General features: G+C 37.9%; 1 protein-coding gene across 4 annotated transcripts; it reads right to left on the bottom strand.

Annotated features, from left to right (window-relative positions):
• Positions 1-501: 501 nt before the first annotated feature.
• Positions 502-17,469, bottom strand: LOC103988630 (probable bifunctional methylthioribulose-1-phosphate dehydratase/enolase-phosphatase E1 1). Of its 4 annotated transcripts, none has more exons than XM_009407212.3 (9): positions 17,123-17,468; positions 16,843-16,991; positions 15,100-15,282; positions 14,699-14,854; positions 7,205-7,276; positions 6,943-7,044; positions 5,889-5,998; positions 5,685-5,803; positions 502-1,026 (listed from the first exon to the last, which is right to left on the bottom strand). In XM_009407212.3, the coding sequence occupies exons 1-9, from the start codon at positions 17,319-17,321 to the stop codon at positions 932-934; spliced, it is 1,185 nt and encodes a 394-aa protein (XP_009405487.2). In that variant the 5' UTR covers positions 17,322-17,468; the 3' UTR covers positions 502-931. The 4 variants fall into 4 exon arrangements, 3 of the variants coding, with proteins under 3 accessions (XP_009405487.2, XP_009405486.2, XP_065009732.1); XM_009407211.3 differs by having other exon boundaries at positions 7,127-7,276; XM_065153660.1 differs by having other exon boundaries at positions 787-1,026; positions 7,127-7,276; positions 16,843-16,979; positions 17,123-17,469.
• Between the last annotated feature and the right edge of the window lie 748 nt (positions 17,470-18,217).

Here is an 18,217-nt window from a genome sequence, read left to right on the forward strand (position 1 = left end):
TCTCGATTTGCCACAGTGCACTCCTCTCTATGCAATGCCCTAGTCATGGGGAAGAAGTTATTTGAGGATCCAAATCATGATGGCATTTGGTGGGGAATTAGAGCAGCAGAGAAGGATCCTGTTCCTATCCATCCCTGGTCTCATTTGATGAGACTTCCCTTCTTGATTATGTTATAGCTCTATTTTCTGTTTTGTCACTTTAAGAGTATGTATGGGAAGGTGTTAAAAGAGCAGCAGCTTCCAATCCATTAGTCCCACATTCTCTATGAATTGAGACAACACCACAATTTTGATCCTTGGAGGCTTAGGCGTAGGGGCATCAAAGCAGCCAACTGGCATATAGAGCATCAAACAAGAAGCTGACAGTAGCAAACAGTAGTTACTTTGGAGATAGATTTAATTTTCTTAATATTTTCTTGTAAAACTTTGCTACTATTTGAAGTATCCATTTCAGGTTTGATATACTCTCAACCTTCTCATTCAGATTGGACATTTTGTCGCTAAGTGAAAAAAGAATATATAGAAAATGAAAATAAATTATTCATAAGTATTCATGCATACCTGAACAGATAGTGTATATGACAAATACATACATAAAAGTTTAGGGATCACTAATTGTAAAGAGGCATCAAGCAGCATTATTAAGATATTGCCCATTTGGTTGCTCTCCATTTGACTCAAAAGCCACATGATTTTGTCCTTCAAAAGAGCCTGTAAAACAAGAACACGCTTGCCGCCTTTCTTGACTTCCAACAATGTAAGATTTCTGTCCTTATTGACCTCGTAAGGATTCTTGATCATAATAATGTGAATGGTAATTGGTTTTTTCTTGATAATTTTACCTGGAAATTGAGTAGGAACTTCCTCCAAAGATGGAACGATTCACTTATGTTCCATTACCAGGAAGCCAGGAAAATGAATAAATCTCAAGTCATTGGATATCGGCAAAGGATTTTATTGTTTTAAATCCGTGATTCTCGGGAAGAGGTGCATTTCCAGGACGAACGGAGATCAACACTTGGAGACCTAGAATGAAACAGCGAACACAGCTATCAGATATGAGGCATCAACAAGACATCTCGATTGAAAATCTTCATTCTAATTATACTGCAGTTTTCATCTCATAATAATTTGTCTTCTTTCTTTACTCCTAAGAAGTTGGTCTTCTGATGTGCTGGTTTAAATTCAGTGTTCAAGAGGAACATAGATCATTCTTCTGCATGCAAGATTATTCAGTATTCATAGGCTCCATCAGCAAGATTCAGAAAAAGGCAATCTGAAGAAGTATTGTAGCTTGTGGGATGGACAGCATGCATTTTACACCCGGTAAGTAGTAAAGTGTGCACTAGTTATGCACTTGCCACATCTTTCTCTCTACCAGCACCTATCTACAGTCAAATAAGATGACAATTATAACATAAGATGCCACATGTGTTATCATCCTCCTGTGAGAGTAATACTTGAACACTCTTTCGGGACGCAAGGGGCAAGGGCTATGTGGTTTCTAGCTTGGGTCATAAAGTTTTTATGTAACAAAGCCAACATAGGATTACAAAAGCCAAATAAAAGGTTTTTTCTTCATGTTACGATCGTGAATGGGCACTAAGAGGAAAGGGTGAATTAGTGCTCAACTATCATAAAACTTTTCATCGATTCAAAAATCTCATTCAATAAAAACCGATATTAGAAATGAGCTTGACTTAGAGTGCACGTTCGTAAGCATAATAAAAATAGTAAGCAAGTAAATCAATTTTTAATATAAATGAAAAGCATAAAAGAAATGCAAATCGAGTTTTATAGTAGTTCGGTCGTTTCGACCTACGTCCATTCCCGATTCCTCTTCACTCGAGGCCACCGGCTTCCACTACCAATCTTCTTTCCAACGAGCGAAGATCAACTACCCTTATAACTCTTTCTCCTTTTTACGGGTTTAGGAGAGAATCTTTACACCCCTCTATTACAAGTATTCCCTCACACTCTCCCTTACAACAACCTCTAAGTATACAGAAGAGGGAACTCAACTTTCTAACAAGGATTGCAACCTTAGAATCACAAAGTTTTGTTTTGCTTTTCGTGCTTTTTCAATCAGAAAATATTATGGTATTTATAGACCCAAAATGGCTTCAAAAATTAGAGCCAAAAATTTGAATCCCTAAGATTTCGGGGTATTGGCGGTACCACCACCAGACCCTGCTATAGGACACTAACTAATTGGCCCCTAATTAAGTTGGCATGGTTACACCTAAAACCAACTCAATTAGACCTAACTAACTCGATCTAGACACACACAATTACAAGCATGAATCCTATGTTGTCCGGCATGTCATTGGTTCATTCGATACTTCGTTCGATCCTTTTGGCGCATCGTCCTCTCTTGCGGCATATTGCCCAATCAGCATGTTGACCTCTGCAACATCCGATCTCCTTGGCACAATGTCCGATCCTTTTGGCCCGATGCCCGAACTCATGGTATGAAGCCTTTTGTCGATACGTCGACTGATCCTCCGATTCAACGTCTAATCTTCTAACATGTTTCACTTCGGCCCAATGTTCGATTCCTCCTGCTTTAATCGATTTGCCTTTTTTGATCGAAGTTAGTCCTACGTCACTCAAAACGCAGATTAGATCGTGAACTCATTAATTGATTTCATCATCAAAATATGAGATTCAACAATCTCCCTTTTTTTTTATGATGACAACCAATTGATGACGGAGTTTACACCAAACTCCCCCATCAATATGTCATATTGATTAAAAACTTTGAATTCAAAAAATCATGACTATTTCATCATTGCATGCATCATGAATATTGAAAGAACCAATTAATCACATCATTGCATGCATCTTAAAATCATTGAGTATTGCATGTATAATACCAATTCATCATGTATATTTTCAAAATCATCATTATATACATGATTTCAAATCATCATACATAATTTCAAATCATTATTTTAGACATAATATGCATGATAATCATCATACCTTCTCCCCCTTTATCATCAACAAAAAGGAAAAGTGCAACTAGCAAGTTTTTAGATATGCAAGCTAGTAAGATAACAAATTTTGATCATGCAAGTTAGCAAGTTTTTCACATATGAAAGTTCGTAAAATTTTTGTATTTTTTGAGATATGCAAGATAGCTTGTTTTTGTATCTTTTTGAAATGTGCAAGCTAGCAAACTTTGCTTCTGTTTTGAGATAAGCAAGCTAACAATTTTAGCAAGTTTTACATCATGTAAGCTAACAAATTTTACATCATGCAAGCTAGCAAATTTTACATCAATTTAGAACATGCAAGTTAGCAAGTTTTCTCCTTGAAATATGTAAGCTAGCAATACTTTCTCTCCCTTTATTATTGTCAAAAAGAAGAGGAGTGGAATTATATAATGGTGCAATTCATTTTCCTTTACATCAATACTCTACTCATAACATAAGGTTTACAACCATAAATATAAAGGAATTATTTATAATGAAAATCATGTCATGAAAGATAATATCAAAGATTATGTGAATACTAAAAGACATGAATCATTTTAACAAATATCCTCTTAAATAATCAAAAATAAATCTTAGAAGATCAAATAGTAAGGAAAATCTTAAGTCATGAATTCCGAAAATGATATTCTCTTTAGTAAATAGTGAATAGAATCATAGGAGATCAAATAAGATATCTTAATTCACATAAAATAAATCTCAAATCATTAATGTCATAGAATTAAGATTCATTTAGATAAATCTTCTCTTAGAAGATAAAATCATACGAGAACGAAGCTTATGTCAAATAAATCAAGTGTTTGGATAAATATGAAAACAAATTGTCAAATCCAAAATTATCATCAAAATCACTTTTCTTTCATTCGGGAAATTTATTAAAAGTAACGTAGATTGATTCCTATAAGATTAAAAGTAGCTAAAGTTCTTTTAGTTCCAAATTTTGTGATTGATTTCATGCTCTAGTCTTCTGTACAAAAGCTATGCATCATCATTTAAAATCGAAAAGTAATACGAAAATCATAAAGATACATATTATTGCTTCTTAAAACATACATAGGGTTAATCTTATTAAGTGTACAAGCATTAGATTTAAATCTAAATTTTGTTCCTTTATCATAAAACATACAATTGTCATGATCTTTTTGTTCAAAATCACTAAAAAGAGAAGCATAATCCCCCCCCCCCATTTTATATTTTATATACTAATTTTAAAATAACTAATGAAATGCATCAAGTGATTTTATAATAAAGTAAAGGGGTTTTGGTTGAGTCACTTACCTCGTTGTCGCAAGCCACCAAGGCGTAGTTCGCTATCTCTTCTTTGTCGGTTTGTTCCTCGTCTTCTGATACACTCAAATCGTCTCAAGTCGTCTTGAGTGCTTTCTTCTTCTTTTGTAGTTTCTTCTTTACTTACAGACATTCGCTTTTGAAGTGCCTCGGCCAATTACATTCATAGCAAGTTATTTTATTATTTTTAAGTTCATTTTATTTTTAAATTCTTATTTTATGAACCTTTTAAATTTACTTGTAAGGAATTCAAAGTCATCATCACTTGAGCTTTCACTCGAGTGGTCTTCATTTGTTTTAAGTGTCAAACCCTTCCTATTCTTTGGAAGGTTATTCTCAAATTCATCAAGTTCTATATATGTCATTTTATAGGTCATCAAAGACCTGATAAGTTCTTCAAGCAAAAAGTTATTTAGGTCCTTTGCCTCTTGTATTGCAATTATTTTCGAATCTTAATTTTCAGAAAGTGATTGTAAAACTTTATTAACAAGTTCAAAATTCGAAAAATATTTGCCAAGAACTTTTAAACCATTGATGACATCCGTAAAACGTGTGTACATGTCAATAATGGTTTTGCTTGGCTTCATTCGAAATAGTTCAAAATCATGCATCAAAAGATTAATTTTAGAATCTTTAACTCTACTCGTGCCTTCATATATGATTTCGAGTATATGTCAAATGTCATGTGTAGTTTCATAAATCGAAATACAATTAAATTCATTTTTATCTAAAGCACAAAATAAAGCATTTATAGCTTTAGTGTTCAAAGAAAAAGTCTTCTTCTCCAAATCATTTCATTCGTTCATTGGTTTTGGAAGACTTTTCAAAACCATTTTTAATGATATTCCATAAATCGAAGTTTATAGAAAATAAGAAAATCCGTATGCGTGTTTTCGAATATGTGTAGTCCGTCCCATTGAACATAGGAGGACGAACGATAGAATGACCCTCTTTATTGCTATCCATATGAGATTCAACACATGAGACGTTGAGGAGCTATTTATTGCTATCCATCTCATCTGATGACCTTGATACTATGATGAGTGTGTTATGTATTTATTGCTATCCAGTCTGATTTCACTTTAAGTGCCCCTATAGTACAAAAAAAAAAGCATGCCATAAAGTGGGATCACTACTTTATAGCCCTAAGATCAAATATTGTCAGCTAAGAAAGACTTAGAGATGCCAATGCAACCTATAAGGGTATTAGGATTCGAGTAAGATTATGCTGTCCCTAGTATCATCTAACAGTTGAAGTTTCGAACAAAACAGATAAGAGTTAAGACAATGAAACTAAGAATTGCCGAAGGATAAATCTATATCCATTTATACTTTAGCAATCAACAAACTACAAGAAAAACAGACTCAAACCAACAATGGAAATAACACTAATGCATTTACCTGCAGCCTTTGCTGCCACAGCTTCTGCATAGACATCAGTTACAAACAGGACTTGAGAAGGTTCATCGACTCCCACTGACACAGAAATTTCAAAGTAACTCCGTGATTCTCTTTTATTTCTATAGACCAAAAAGATTTTATATGAGTCTGTAGCTAAAGATTCTAATAGAACATCAGCACTATAGACACCAATTATAACCTTACCCAACTGTGGTGTCAAAAAATCCACATAGGTATTTTCGTAAGTCTCCATAAGAAGTGTTTCCAAATATAAGTCTCTGAGCCTCTCTGCTACCACTTGAATATATGTAAACCTGCATCGAGAATATTCATTAAAAAGTACCACTGGCCATAGTATTCTAGAAGTGTCATAACATAAAACAAGCCGTGATATCCCACTATTCTATTTATAAAAGAAAATTGGAAATAAATCTCAAAACAAAGTCCTCTTGCCATTTAGTTAGAAGATTATAAGAATATTTAAAAAAGATACTATTTGTAAGAAAAGTGGAGATGAATCTCATAACCAAACCCTCTTTGCCAGACTAATCAATACATCTAAGAAAAGACTTCAATTCCCACTATACCATCAAAACTTAGTGATGTTATGCTTGTCAATCAGCATACTGTAGCAGTGACCATGATTATCCATTTTATAAAGGCTAGTTGCAGGTACACTTGCATTAGTTCTCCACACAAAATTTTCACTATAATGTTTCATATTATGTTTTAAAAAAACATTCACAGAGTAATAACCATGACTATCATTTCTCTCTAATTCTTGCAGTAGATGACTGTCATGCCATGTGTTACCATCAAGTGCATGTAGCTGAGAATTGATTCTGTTTCATATATGAAAGAAAAGGAATTAGCCATCATAAAGTGTGTACATTCATGTAATCATCTATTAGTCCTAACTTCTATTGACAACTGAGAAAATACCAATTTAATCTTCAGAAAAAGGCAAAACTATAAAAAAGATGAATATTTTTCTCCTTATATTTGATGTCAAACATGTAATAGAAACAAAATTAAAATTCCAAGTTAAATTGTTAAACAATAGTTGAAGATGCATGGATAAGTTATGCTATGAACTTCTTTTATATATACTATCATAGCCAATTTTTTCTCTGCTACATTATTCTTTGAAGTTAAACCCATATTCCAAAAGACCACAGTTAGCAGCACAGACAACTGACTCATTTGGATGGTATAGATTGCATATGTAAAAATCTGAAAAAAGAGACGATATTATCACCTTTATGCCATTAGCATGCCACTTCAGAAGTGCTTCTGGAACATCCTCATAAACAACTCCTTGCAATTCTTTGTTCTCAAATCCAGTCCTCCATATATGACCCTGCACGTAGAAATGAAGGGAAGAGAAAGTTTTTAAGTTATAATAATTCCTTCTGTAATTGCACAAAGTCCAGTTCTGTTACCTGCAATTGTTTAAGAGAGGTAATTTTTCTGTCAGCTCTTATCATGGCCTCAACATTAGTTACTAAAGAATCAATCACCTCATCTTTTCCAGCATCATCAGATGGAACAGGTACTGAACCCAAAATCCCTTCTTTCAGGTCATCCTCAACCTAAACATGTTATTAATGTCGAAATCAACACAAAAGAACAATATGGAGAAGGACAACTATAAAACAAACAGAAAATACTATCACCTTGCGACTACAAAAAATTAAACAAAAAGCATAAGGGATGCTTAGAAGCAGAAGAATCTAGAAACACTTCAAACAGAAAATAAAATAAAATAATAAGATTGAACTTACCTAGTCTGAACTTCCCAAGATACCAACCTAGCTTGGGAAACAGCCAATTCATAGAATCTGGATTATTTCAGATACTTAATAAAGGTAACATAATTCTCAAAAAATAGAAACTTAGTTGAGGACTCGGATGAAGACCCAATTGAGTCCTAATCTACCTAATATATTAAAACTCAGTTGCATCAATCACAATCATAAGAATCTCGTGTGCACTGAAGTGGAGAAAAGATGCATGCACATGCACGCACAAATGCACATGTCCTGCAGTCAAAAGTGCAACATCATATGAGTATACAGGTTGCAGTCCATGAAAAACTAGCCTCAAATGAAACTGAACAAACGCATGACCATCATTTTGATACTAGCTTTCTTCCAGGATTTCTAGGATGTGATAAATAAGGACGTATCTCATCTTTTAGAATTTTTTTTCCTAGTGTTCAACTCCAAACACTTTTATCAAGACTTAACTACCTTATCCTTATGCTGGAAGTCATCTCTGATGTACCAATTTTAGCTTGATAGCCTAAGCAACTGATTTTCAAGATCATAGTTTGATGTCTTGGTTACTGGACCCATGCCAGTCCTTGTCCGGACCAGAATGGGTCTGGTATATGTCGGCATACCAACACACTGTCACAGACAAAATTCTAAACATGATGTTTGATATAATGCTTATGTATGTCCGTGTCTTTTGATTTGTCCATGCTTTGCACAACATATAGAGGGACGGTCGAAGGTTTAATAGCCTCATTTTAGTTGGGTTTGGTGGTCATTTTAGGCTTGTAAATAAAGATTATGTCATGTGGATACTTGTGAGAGATATTCAGTCTGTAGTGGACCATTTTGACCCTTTGTTATGCAACCGTTTAGAGCTTGTAAAGTTTGTTTGTAATTTGCATTGTCTATGTAGTGTTTTCTGAAATGTTTGCTTGTGGATCCCGAGTGAGGCGCTTTCCCTAACCTGTTTTCTCTTTTGTAGGTCCTAAGGGACCATGGGAGGTTTTAGGGAGATAACCTTTGGGGACGGACACGCAAGGGTGCCGCACGACTTAGGCAAAACTTGCTAAGTCCGTGACAGATGGTATCAGAGCGGGACAAGCACTCATAGAAACAATTGGTATACAAACGTGAGGGACCTGGCGGGGCTACGTTGAGAACAACCAGTATGCGCGACCATTTGGGGGAAAGTGAGCATGGAGATGTAGGGAAAAGAAGTCACTCAGAGGAGCGGACATTTGAGATTGACATTCAGATGAATGGCCAACCCTTCGCGCAAGAGACACCATGAGGACAAGCAAACTGGGAAGAATGCGTAGCACACAAAGGTTGGGATGGCTGAGTTTGAGCTACGGCTCAATGTTGGCAATACTTGATGGTGCTCAAGGCAAGCGAGACACTTAGTAAAGGATGAGACCATGTAAGGCGGAATGGGTTATTCAACGACCGAAAGAGTTATGCAAAGCTCACAGAGGTGAGGGGAATTACTAACTCGAAGAATTTGGTACTTATGCAAAGGCTTGTATACGAACGATGGTGTGTTCATGGCTTAAACGGCCGAAACTCGATGCCATGGAGCATTGAAACTTTCTCTTCAGTATGAGAAGGATACGTTCGTAGGAGGCTGAAGTGTGCAGCAAGTTCAGTATGTTGCTAGGTCTTGAGTGGTGCAGCGGGGACTATATTGACGTAGAGTCGCAATCTAGCAAGTGCGTTTGCGGGAGGCAAAACAATGCACAGTTTGTTCAGCAAAGCGGAGTAGTCCAACGGGATGATGGTCTCCAAAACTTTTAGAGAGATGGAAGCGAAGAGAGAAGTTACTCTAACGGGACAGATATCTAGGAGGGATAAGTCCCGACTCTCCAGATGAAGAATTATGTGCAACGGACCGCATATGTTGAGGAAGAGTACCTCAAAAAAAAAAAAAAAGCAATAACTCCACAAAGCTCAATGGACAGAGCGAGTGGCGAGGAGTCATCGCATGATCTCGCTTGAGAGAATGCATTGGTGGATGCATTGTGAGATCAAGTGGGGAAGCGACCCAAAGCAACACAAATGAAGGCACACTTGAAGTCGATATGGAGATCAGACTCAAGGGAGGGCTGACCTATGGAATGGTGGGCGCTAGGGCCACCATCAACTCAATGCAAAACGAGGAACGGAGAAACTTGGGTGTAACTTGACAAAGTTCCCAAGCTGCATGAAGGGAGCCGGCATAGAAGATAGAACATGGAGCGGAGGCACAGAGCTTTCCTTGGACAAAGGTCAAGGACATGAACTCTTACAGATACAAGAGAGAGATCATGTTGTTCCATGGGTCTCTTATTCTGATAGAGCGGGCTCATCCTGCATGGTGTCAAAGATGAAGGGAGCTTCGAGACACATGCACCTTACCTCATAGAAGCATTTGACGGAGGAACTGAGGCGACTCAACTTGCAGAGGTGAAGTTGGGTTCAGAAGGCCTTGGCACGAGGCAAGAGGACGTAGAGGCGGGTACTCTTGAAGAATATGCCATAGTGCTGCCATTCATGTTGCCATGAAGGAAGTAGTGCACAACGGAGATTGTGCTGGTAGGGGCAGAGGCCCAGGATCCAAACAATGATATACCAATTTCAGCGAAGTCGGTGGACTTCGGGAGCTACTAGGCGACGGACTGTCCTAGAGCGGTGCTTCATCTAGGTGTAATCCAAGAGGAGGCGGACGAAGGTCGATTGCTAAAGGAGCAAACACAATCGAAGGTGGAAGAGGCCCTGCGATGTATTGGTAGAGGCCACACATAATGGGATCACAAACCGAGTTCATCTCACAAGGATCAGAATGCAATGAAGATGTCACCAGAAGGCGACATGGTGCACCAGATCGTAGTGGAACAGTTCGTGGCAATGCGATACACACGAATGTTGCCCCGTGAGGGACTATATCATACAGAGGTATGATTGAGAGCTACTGGGAACTCCACTTCGGTGAACAATACGACGACAAGAAGGGCTATGGATTCAAGGAGTGAAGGTCATGGTACTGCAGAGGTGGGTCTTCCGTGCGTGCATCAAATTTTGCATCGGATGAAAGCCTTGGTCATCAGCATATGGGGGCTGTGTACCACAGAGGGAAAAGTTTAAATGCAAATACTAGTGAGTCCCATGGGAGGTACTTGATCATGCAAAGGTATGATCGAAGAAGCTGGAGAGTTAGACTACTCCAGAACCTATATTCGCTTAAGGGAGCCCGACAAGTTAAAGTACAAGGTCGAGTAAGCGAATGTTGCTACCAAAGAAGCTAAAGAGAACAGAATCGGTGCAAACCCTATAACATGATGGCAGAGGCCATGCATGGGAGTTGCAGTCTGTCTTTCCATCGAACAAAGGAAACTGCTTGGAGAACACATAGGTGTTGAAGCAGGAGGTCGAAAGAGGCGCGGAAGCGACGATGAGCCTAGAGGGACTTAGCTACCCAAAACCAAGCATCAAGTAGAATGGAGGTGGACTCGGAGGAGTGCCACAGAGACATATCTACTGATCGTGAAGAAAATGGATGCAGATGCGAGGCGACGGATGGTAGGGCCATGGGCATGGTAGCGCCATGGTACCACAGAGGCAGGCTTCCGTGAAGTCATCGATCCCTTGCTCTCATGGAGTGAGAGCGCTTGGTCGTGAAAGGGGCCGAGGAAGTGGAGCATGTAGAGGCAAACTCCAAGTACCGTGACAAGGCTGAAGGGCAGAAGCCAAGGAACTTCGTAAGACCGTTGTCAACGAGCTTCTCATCAAGATAGCCGAAAGTGAAGGACTTCGGGTCGTGCAAGAGTGCATGACCAAGGAACGAAGCAAGCAGTACGCCATGCTATACTTTTGATACTCAATGGAGTAGACGGTAGGTGGAGAAGACGGTACAATCCCAGAGGCGACCAAAACTATTAGAGACTTACTCCAAGTTGGGGTGAAAACTTCCTGCATTCCAGAAGTTCGATGGCATTGAGAAGATGAATCATAGTAGCTAACTCAACGCAAGGAGTGCAAACACTTCAAGTGCTTTAGAAGTGTGAGCAAAGAGCAGGCGCAGGCCAGTAACTAGCTCGATGCATGGAGTACAACCCTCGAGAAGGCGGGCGAAGTCAAGTAACCTTTGCCTTCTCAACTCTTAGGAGAATGGGTGAAACCGAGTACCCCAATTCTCTTAACTATCCAGCAGAGGAGCTCTACACAGGTTCAAAGACCCTTTGAAGATAATGGAAGACAATAGTTGTCAAATCCTCACCAATGATGATCAGTGCTATTGAGAGTAGATTATCCGCTTCATTTCCCAATAGAATGCCAATCAAAAGCGGAAGTGATGCGAATCTACTTGGAAGTGACAACTAAGTAAAAGAAGAGTCGATGGGTAAATTTAGTGGAGGAAGGACCCAAAACTTCAAAAGTTTACGAGACGATGCTCGTTAAAACTCCAATAAGCATCCACTCGGTTCAAGCAGCATGAGACATTTGGGAGACTGGCACATAGTAAGGATTGTCTTTTCCTTCATCTGAAGGATCCGCAGGAACCAACAGGGATCAACACAACTCAGCCAACCCTACATTAGAGTCAAGAGTCATTGACGAGTTGAAGCAGCATGGCGGATCAAAAGTTCAACTACTCAATAATAGTAGTAGAGAGCAGCTAGGAGCGAGAGGCGCACTACAGCTGGAGTAAAAGATTAAAGACTCGGCAAAGGCGAGGAGTTGCAGTGTCGACAAAAGCTTCGACGAGGATGTCGAAGGAATAAGTGGGGGAGAATGTCACGAACAAAATTCTAAATAGGATGTTTGATGTAATTCTTATGTATGTCCGAGTCTTTTGGTTTGTTCATACTTTGCATAGCATGTAAAGGGACGGTCGAAGGCTTAACAGCCCTATTTTAGTTAGGTTTGGTGGCCTTTTAGGCTTGTAAATAAAGGTTGTGTCATGTGAACACTTGTGAGAGATATTCGGTCTGTAGTTGACTATTTTGATCCTTTGTTGTGCAACCTTTCAGAGCTTGTAAAGTCTGTTTGTAATTTGCATTGTCTATGTAGTGTTTTCTGAAATGTTTGCTTGTGGATCTCGAGTGAGGCGCTTTCCCTAACCCGTTTTCTCTTTTGTAGATCCTAAGGGACCATGGGAGGTTTTAGAGAGGCTGACCTTTACGGACGGACATACAAGGGTGCCGCACGACTTAGGCAAAACTAGCTAAGTCCGTGATAGATAGCCTATGCTAGAAGTCATCTCTGATGCACCACTTTTTAGCTTGATAGCCTAAGCAACTGATTTTCAAGATCATAGTTTGATGGCTTGGATACTGGACCCATGCCAGTCCTTGACCGGACCAGAATGGGTCTGGTATATACCGGCATACCAACACACGTCAATGCGTGTTGTAGAACTTTTTTTGAAGATTTGAGGACCATTTTCAAGATATTCAAAAGGGTAATGCTAACATGCTGACCAATACTCATCCAACTTAAACATACAATGCAATAAACAATTCTAAAAGGAAGAGCACTTGCTATCTGCTTCATGACAGCCCTGAAGCCATCCAGCTCTGTGTATGAGATCACATTAAATAGGCTCTTGACAAGATCTGTTGGAATTTCATTATGGATATCTTCAAAGTTACCCATCCTTCTGGGACCACATTTGGATGCCTCCTAAAGTTCGATTTTGAAAATACCCTTCACAAAATTTGCTAGGATTTCATTTTGGATATCTTCAAAGCTAGAGACTTTAGCTAAAGCTAGTGCCTCATCTGTCTTTATTTCTCATCAGCAATATATGTCAATGGGTTCATTGATGCTCTATTCACAAATAAGGGAAGCCTTATGCTAAAGGACCCTCCCCCCTCTTATATGTTGTGACCAATGTCCTAACTAGATTGCTCCTTGGTGAGGTTGGCAATTGGCATAACAAGTGGGCCTAGTAGTGGGCCATATCGGATGCCATTGCATATCAACTTCCTGATGATAAATGATCTGATCCTATCCTATCTATCATCCATGGACGGAAGACCCCAACCAATCTCAAAGTTGCTCCATTTTAATACAAAATTTGCTCTAGTCTTCCTATTAACATTTGATATAAGGAGATCTACCTTGAGTCACACCCAAACCTATTAACTTTAAGCTTTTTTCTGTTTTTTTTTTTCCCTCCATTCTCTGCTGCATCTGTTTATAACTCTGCAGCAACACTGCTTTTGCCTCAAAACAGACAATGGCCAGATTACTATGTTTCCAATCAGCAAGATAAAGAAAAAATAGCCCCAACAACTTCATCTCATAACCAACAATGGGGAATTTTTCAGTTCTACTATTACTTGACAAATACAACATAATAAATCAAATTAGATAAAAGACACAAAAGCACAACTGAATCCAACAACTGGTGGACAGTGGTATATAGTGAATACTATATGATAAGCAAAATATGCCCCCAAAAACTTGTAGGAATTCAACGATCGAGGGATAGCTCCCCTTGGAAGAAATTGACAAACTGAAATAACTGAAACAAATGGCTTTTTATAAATGAAACTGGATGCCTGACTAGTAATTAGAGAGCAGTTACATCAGTCAAGAGTGCAGCCTTCACTATTTCTCCATTCAAATATTATGGGGTTTTACATATCTATCCTTTCAAAATGTGAAAATAGTATATCCGCCCTCCAATACATATATATATATATATATATATATATATATATATATATATATATATATATATATATATATATATATATATATATATATATATATATATATATATATATATATATATATATATCCTTCATATATTCAACGTTTTTCCCATTAACATTCTTCCGGCAAACTCAAGTTAACTACTACTAGTCATGGTTATCACTGCATTTGGAAATAATAAAATTTGAAGTACTTAAAAATTAAAATGACTTCACCAATTATTTGACCCCTCATGTTCTTCAACATTTTTGAAGGGGATACAATTTGAGTTTTGATGTCTATATACTAAAGGTCAACTGCCAGAGAATAACTACAATATTTTACATATAGCGGGACAAATACCAAGATCACTGACTTTGGAGGGATACCGATGCAATTATGCCAATCATTATATGAATAGCCAAAACCAAGTCTTGTGACTAGTGACCACAGCACACCTACTAAAAGTTTTTGAGACCAAAGCAATTAAAATGTCTAATAAATCATAAACAAATAATGGAAATAGACAATACAGGAAACTGCACAATGAAATCTTACTTGGGCACGCAATAGCTTAATATCTTCTTTTGTTTCCTTGCTGTCATATGTGGACATCAAATGTTTTCTCACGTTATCACGAGCATATGGAAAAAGAACATCTGTAACAAATGTTATTGGAGTAGTTGTTCCTTCTATGTCAAGGACAATGCATTGCTGCAAAATGTTCAAAGTTGTTTATTAGCAGATTACCTATATGTTAGTTGATTGGAATACAGAAGAAAAATTTTGCAGTGATTCATGAAGAAATAGATCCATTAACATACAGACATTGAAGCAAAAACTAAGCCATGGTAAACAGACAGAGATGCGCAAACAGAACGAACAAAAACTGAACATATCCATAGCAAGATAAAAGGAAAAAACCATATCCAAAGCAAGATATATGGAAACCGTCTTACAATTGATGGCACAGGATCAAGGCTGCCATTTAGTGGTCCTGCTCGCACAGAACCACTTAGATGCCTACTCCTATACTGAAATTGTTTTGGATGGCCTAGTGAATTCTGACCAAATGCATTCCAGTCGATACCCAATTGGTGAAGCTTGATTGCAGCATCAAAAGGGTACTGGTAATTCTCAGCCTGAAAAATACTAGAATAGTAAAGATAACATAATCTAAGAGTTATGTACCACAAGCAACTTAAGAGAAAAACCCAGAAGACAGTTGGAGAATTTTTGCAACAAAGTGATGAAAAGATGACTAACTATAAATAATGGTTTTTGTTGAAAGCTCCAAAACCGAACAATTAGAAATTGGAATTGTATCTAATATATGTGGAGCGGGCTTAAACAATATTCAATAGTGACAAAAGACCACCATGAAGCATACAACCATTAAAAATTAAATCATTAGCAAATGTGAACTTAGAAAAGACTAAACCATTTTTTTAATTGGTTTAAAATTAAACCAGCCAAAAAATTTTAGTATCGAAAGCTTATCTGAATAACTGTCATAGTTTTTTAACAAAATACTCGATGACCTAACAAGAAGTTGTAGTGTCGGATCCACAAATCTTTTCCTACCATTTGAATATTTGGGATAATATCATTAGTAAAACTAAAAAGAATCAGATGTCTTGTTGTTGTTTCTGATAAAGTTTTCCAAGGTCTATCTCTATCTCTCGCAACACCGCTAATCTTTAGTCGATCACTTCATCTAAGCAGAGTATCCATAGATCTCCTTTGGACATGTCCATGGAGTCTAGAATGTTTTCTCATCATCTAGTTAAACTTATTTGTTCATGGATGTAATATTTCTTACTCTAGATTGTTCAGTAAATGCAAACATCCATTGCAACATTCTCATCCTAACAACACTAACCTTTTGCACATGCAGTTTCCTAAATATCTATTTGTTCATGTTGACCTTACAACTGTCCTATTAAATATTCCTTTTATTTAAGTGTAACATGATGATAATATAGAATTCCTGATATACCACTCCACAAAGAATATCTTGATTTATCTTCCCTTCCGAATCAGTAAGAAATCCAAGAAATCTAAAACTTTCACTTCAAGGAGGGTCATAGTTGTACTGAATTTAAATTAAGTAGGGTTAAGCTAACATACAGCAAACAAAGATAAAAGGAAGGTATAGTGCAACCGATGGATAAGAAATTTCCAAAAGTAAAAAAAGATAGGATTTTTATCCTAGCATTTGATTAAACAGATATTGGGACAAGTATTGCTTTTAGCAAGTAGGATGGTTGAAATGGAGAAAACAGACTACAAGTGCCGAGTGATTGTGTCTTTAAGAGGAAACGTTCATAAGATAGTGACATGAGCAGTTATGCTTAGAATTTGAATTTGACAGATAGGTCCAGAAAGAAAATAAAGTAATTCCCTCACAGTCCAACCTCCAAAAGCACATCCATCTACTCGCAATCTCCCATTTCTTTCTGAACCAAACAATTCAGCCACAAAAACACTGTCATTTGGTACATAAGCCTTCTCCGAAGCCTGATTGAAACAAATTCTAATTTGAAGTATACTAACTCTGCTCCAGTTACACAAGGAAATCACTAATTCCTTCAGAAACCTCTTTCTTTTGATCCAGAACCAGATGCAATGAGTCCATGAAACAGGATTACGGAACTAGACAATAAGAGCAGTAAAAGGAAAAACGAAGAGGAGGAAATTACTTTCACAGCATGTGCAGCGCAATCCGTGCAGTTTGGAGACTTATGAAGGTTGGGCTTCGGCGTCGAAGAGGATAGCACGGCCCCGCTTCTGAACAGCGCGTACATGCGTTCCGGCACGAACCGCGCCTTCAGAACCCCTGACGGTGACACTGATCAAAACAATCAAAGATCCAATCTTTGAGCTATTATAAAAGAGAATGCAAGAAAAATCGAACGAAAGATCGAATGCAGCGATCATCAGATGGTTTTCATGGATTGCAATCAAGTAATCGATGCAGACCAGAGGGTGCCACGACGATGAACTGACGAGGTTTGCGGGGGGCGGCTTTGACGGTGAAGCTGCCGTCGATGCCGGTGACGCAGCCAAGGTTATAGATGTGGCGGCGGAGGTGGTCGGAGAGAAGGGCCCGCGTCCCGCCCACGGGCTTGCCCTCTAAGTACGCCCGCGGGGTTGTCAGCGGGAGCACGTTCATCGCCATTGCTCTAAACTTTCAGGAGTTCGGTGGCTATTGGAGAAGATAAGGGGAGAAGCGGGAGATTGGAAGCTGATAAGCAACAGAGCGCACGGAAGGCACCGGAGCAGCGTCGGATATCCACTTTGCCATCGACCACCAATGACAATGTTACGTGGATGAGGTCTTTTTTTTGCCCCATTTCGAACCTGGAAAAAAACTGAGTAAATTCCCATGAAAAATCCCTCAGTTTGGTTTTTTTTTTCCCGATTTATTCACCCTTTATTTTTGGGCAAATTTAAAAAAAAAATCTCTACTTTTTAAAATTTTTTCACAGAGCATCTTTTCTTAAAAAAAATTCTAAAATATCACCCTTAACTTAACTGTATGAAAAAATCATCTTACTCATTCTAGATCCGTTATCACTCATAGCCGAGGAGGACCCCTTAGCTCAATTACTATATGTTTTGCATGAGGTCACACACTCTCTCTCACTCGTGGTCAATGACGTACTCTCTTCTTTTTTTATCTTGCGATCAACAATGAGAATTACAAGCAAAGATAGAGAACACGTTTATAAGCAATAACGTGTGAGGGCTATTTGGAGTAAAGTGGGGTGGCCGATGGAGTGAAGGTATGGGTAGGCAGGTGATGGGCGAAGGACGATAGTTAATAGAGGTAAAATGATCATTTTAAATAAAAGATGTCGTTTCAAAAATTTTTTAAAGTAGAGGTGCTATGTGAAAAATTTTGAAAATAAGTTTTTTTTCAAAAGTTTTTTTTTTTAATTTTTCTCTATCAGTTTTCATATTTTTCTTATATCCCAAAATACCCTTGACATGAAATATGAAGCAATCCAGTTATAATATTTTTAATATATCCATAAAAACATTACAATCTCATACCAAAATACTATAAACGAG

Source organism: Musa acuminata, chromosome BXJ3-6 (assembly GCF_036884655.1).
Source record: "Musa acuminata AAA Group cultivar baxijiao chromosome BXJ3-6, Cavendish_Baxijiao_AAA, whole genome shotgun sequence".
Taxonomy (NCBI): Eukaryota; Viridiplantae; Streptophyta; class Magnoliopsida; order Zingiberales; family Musaceae; genus Musa; species Musa acuminata.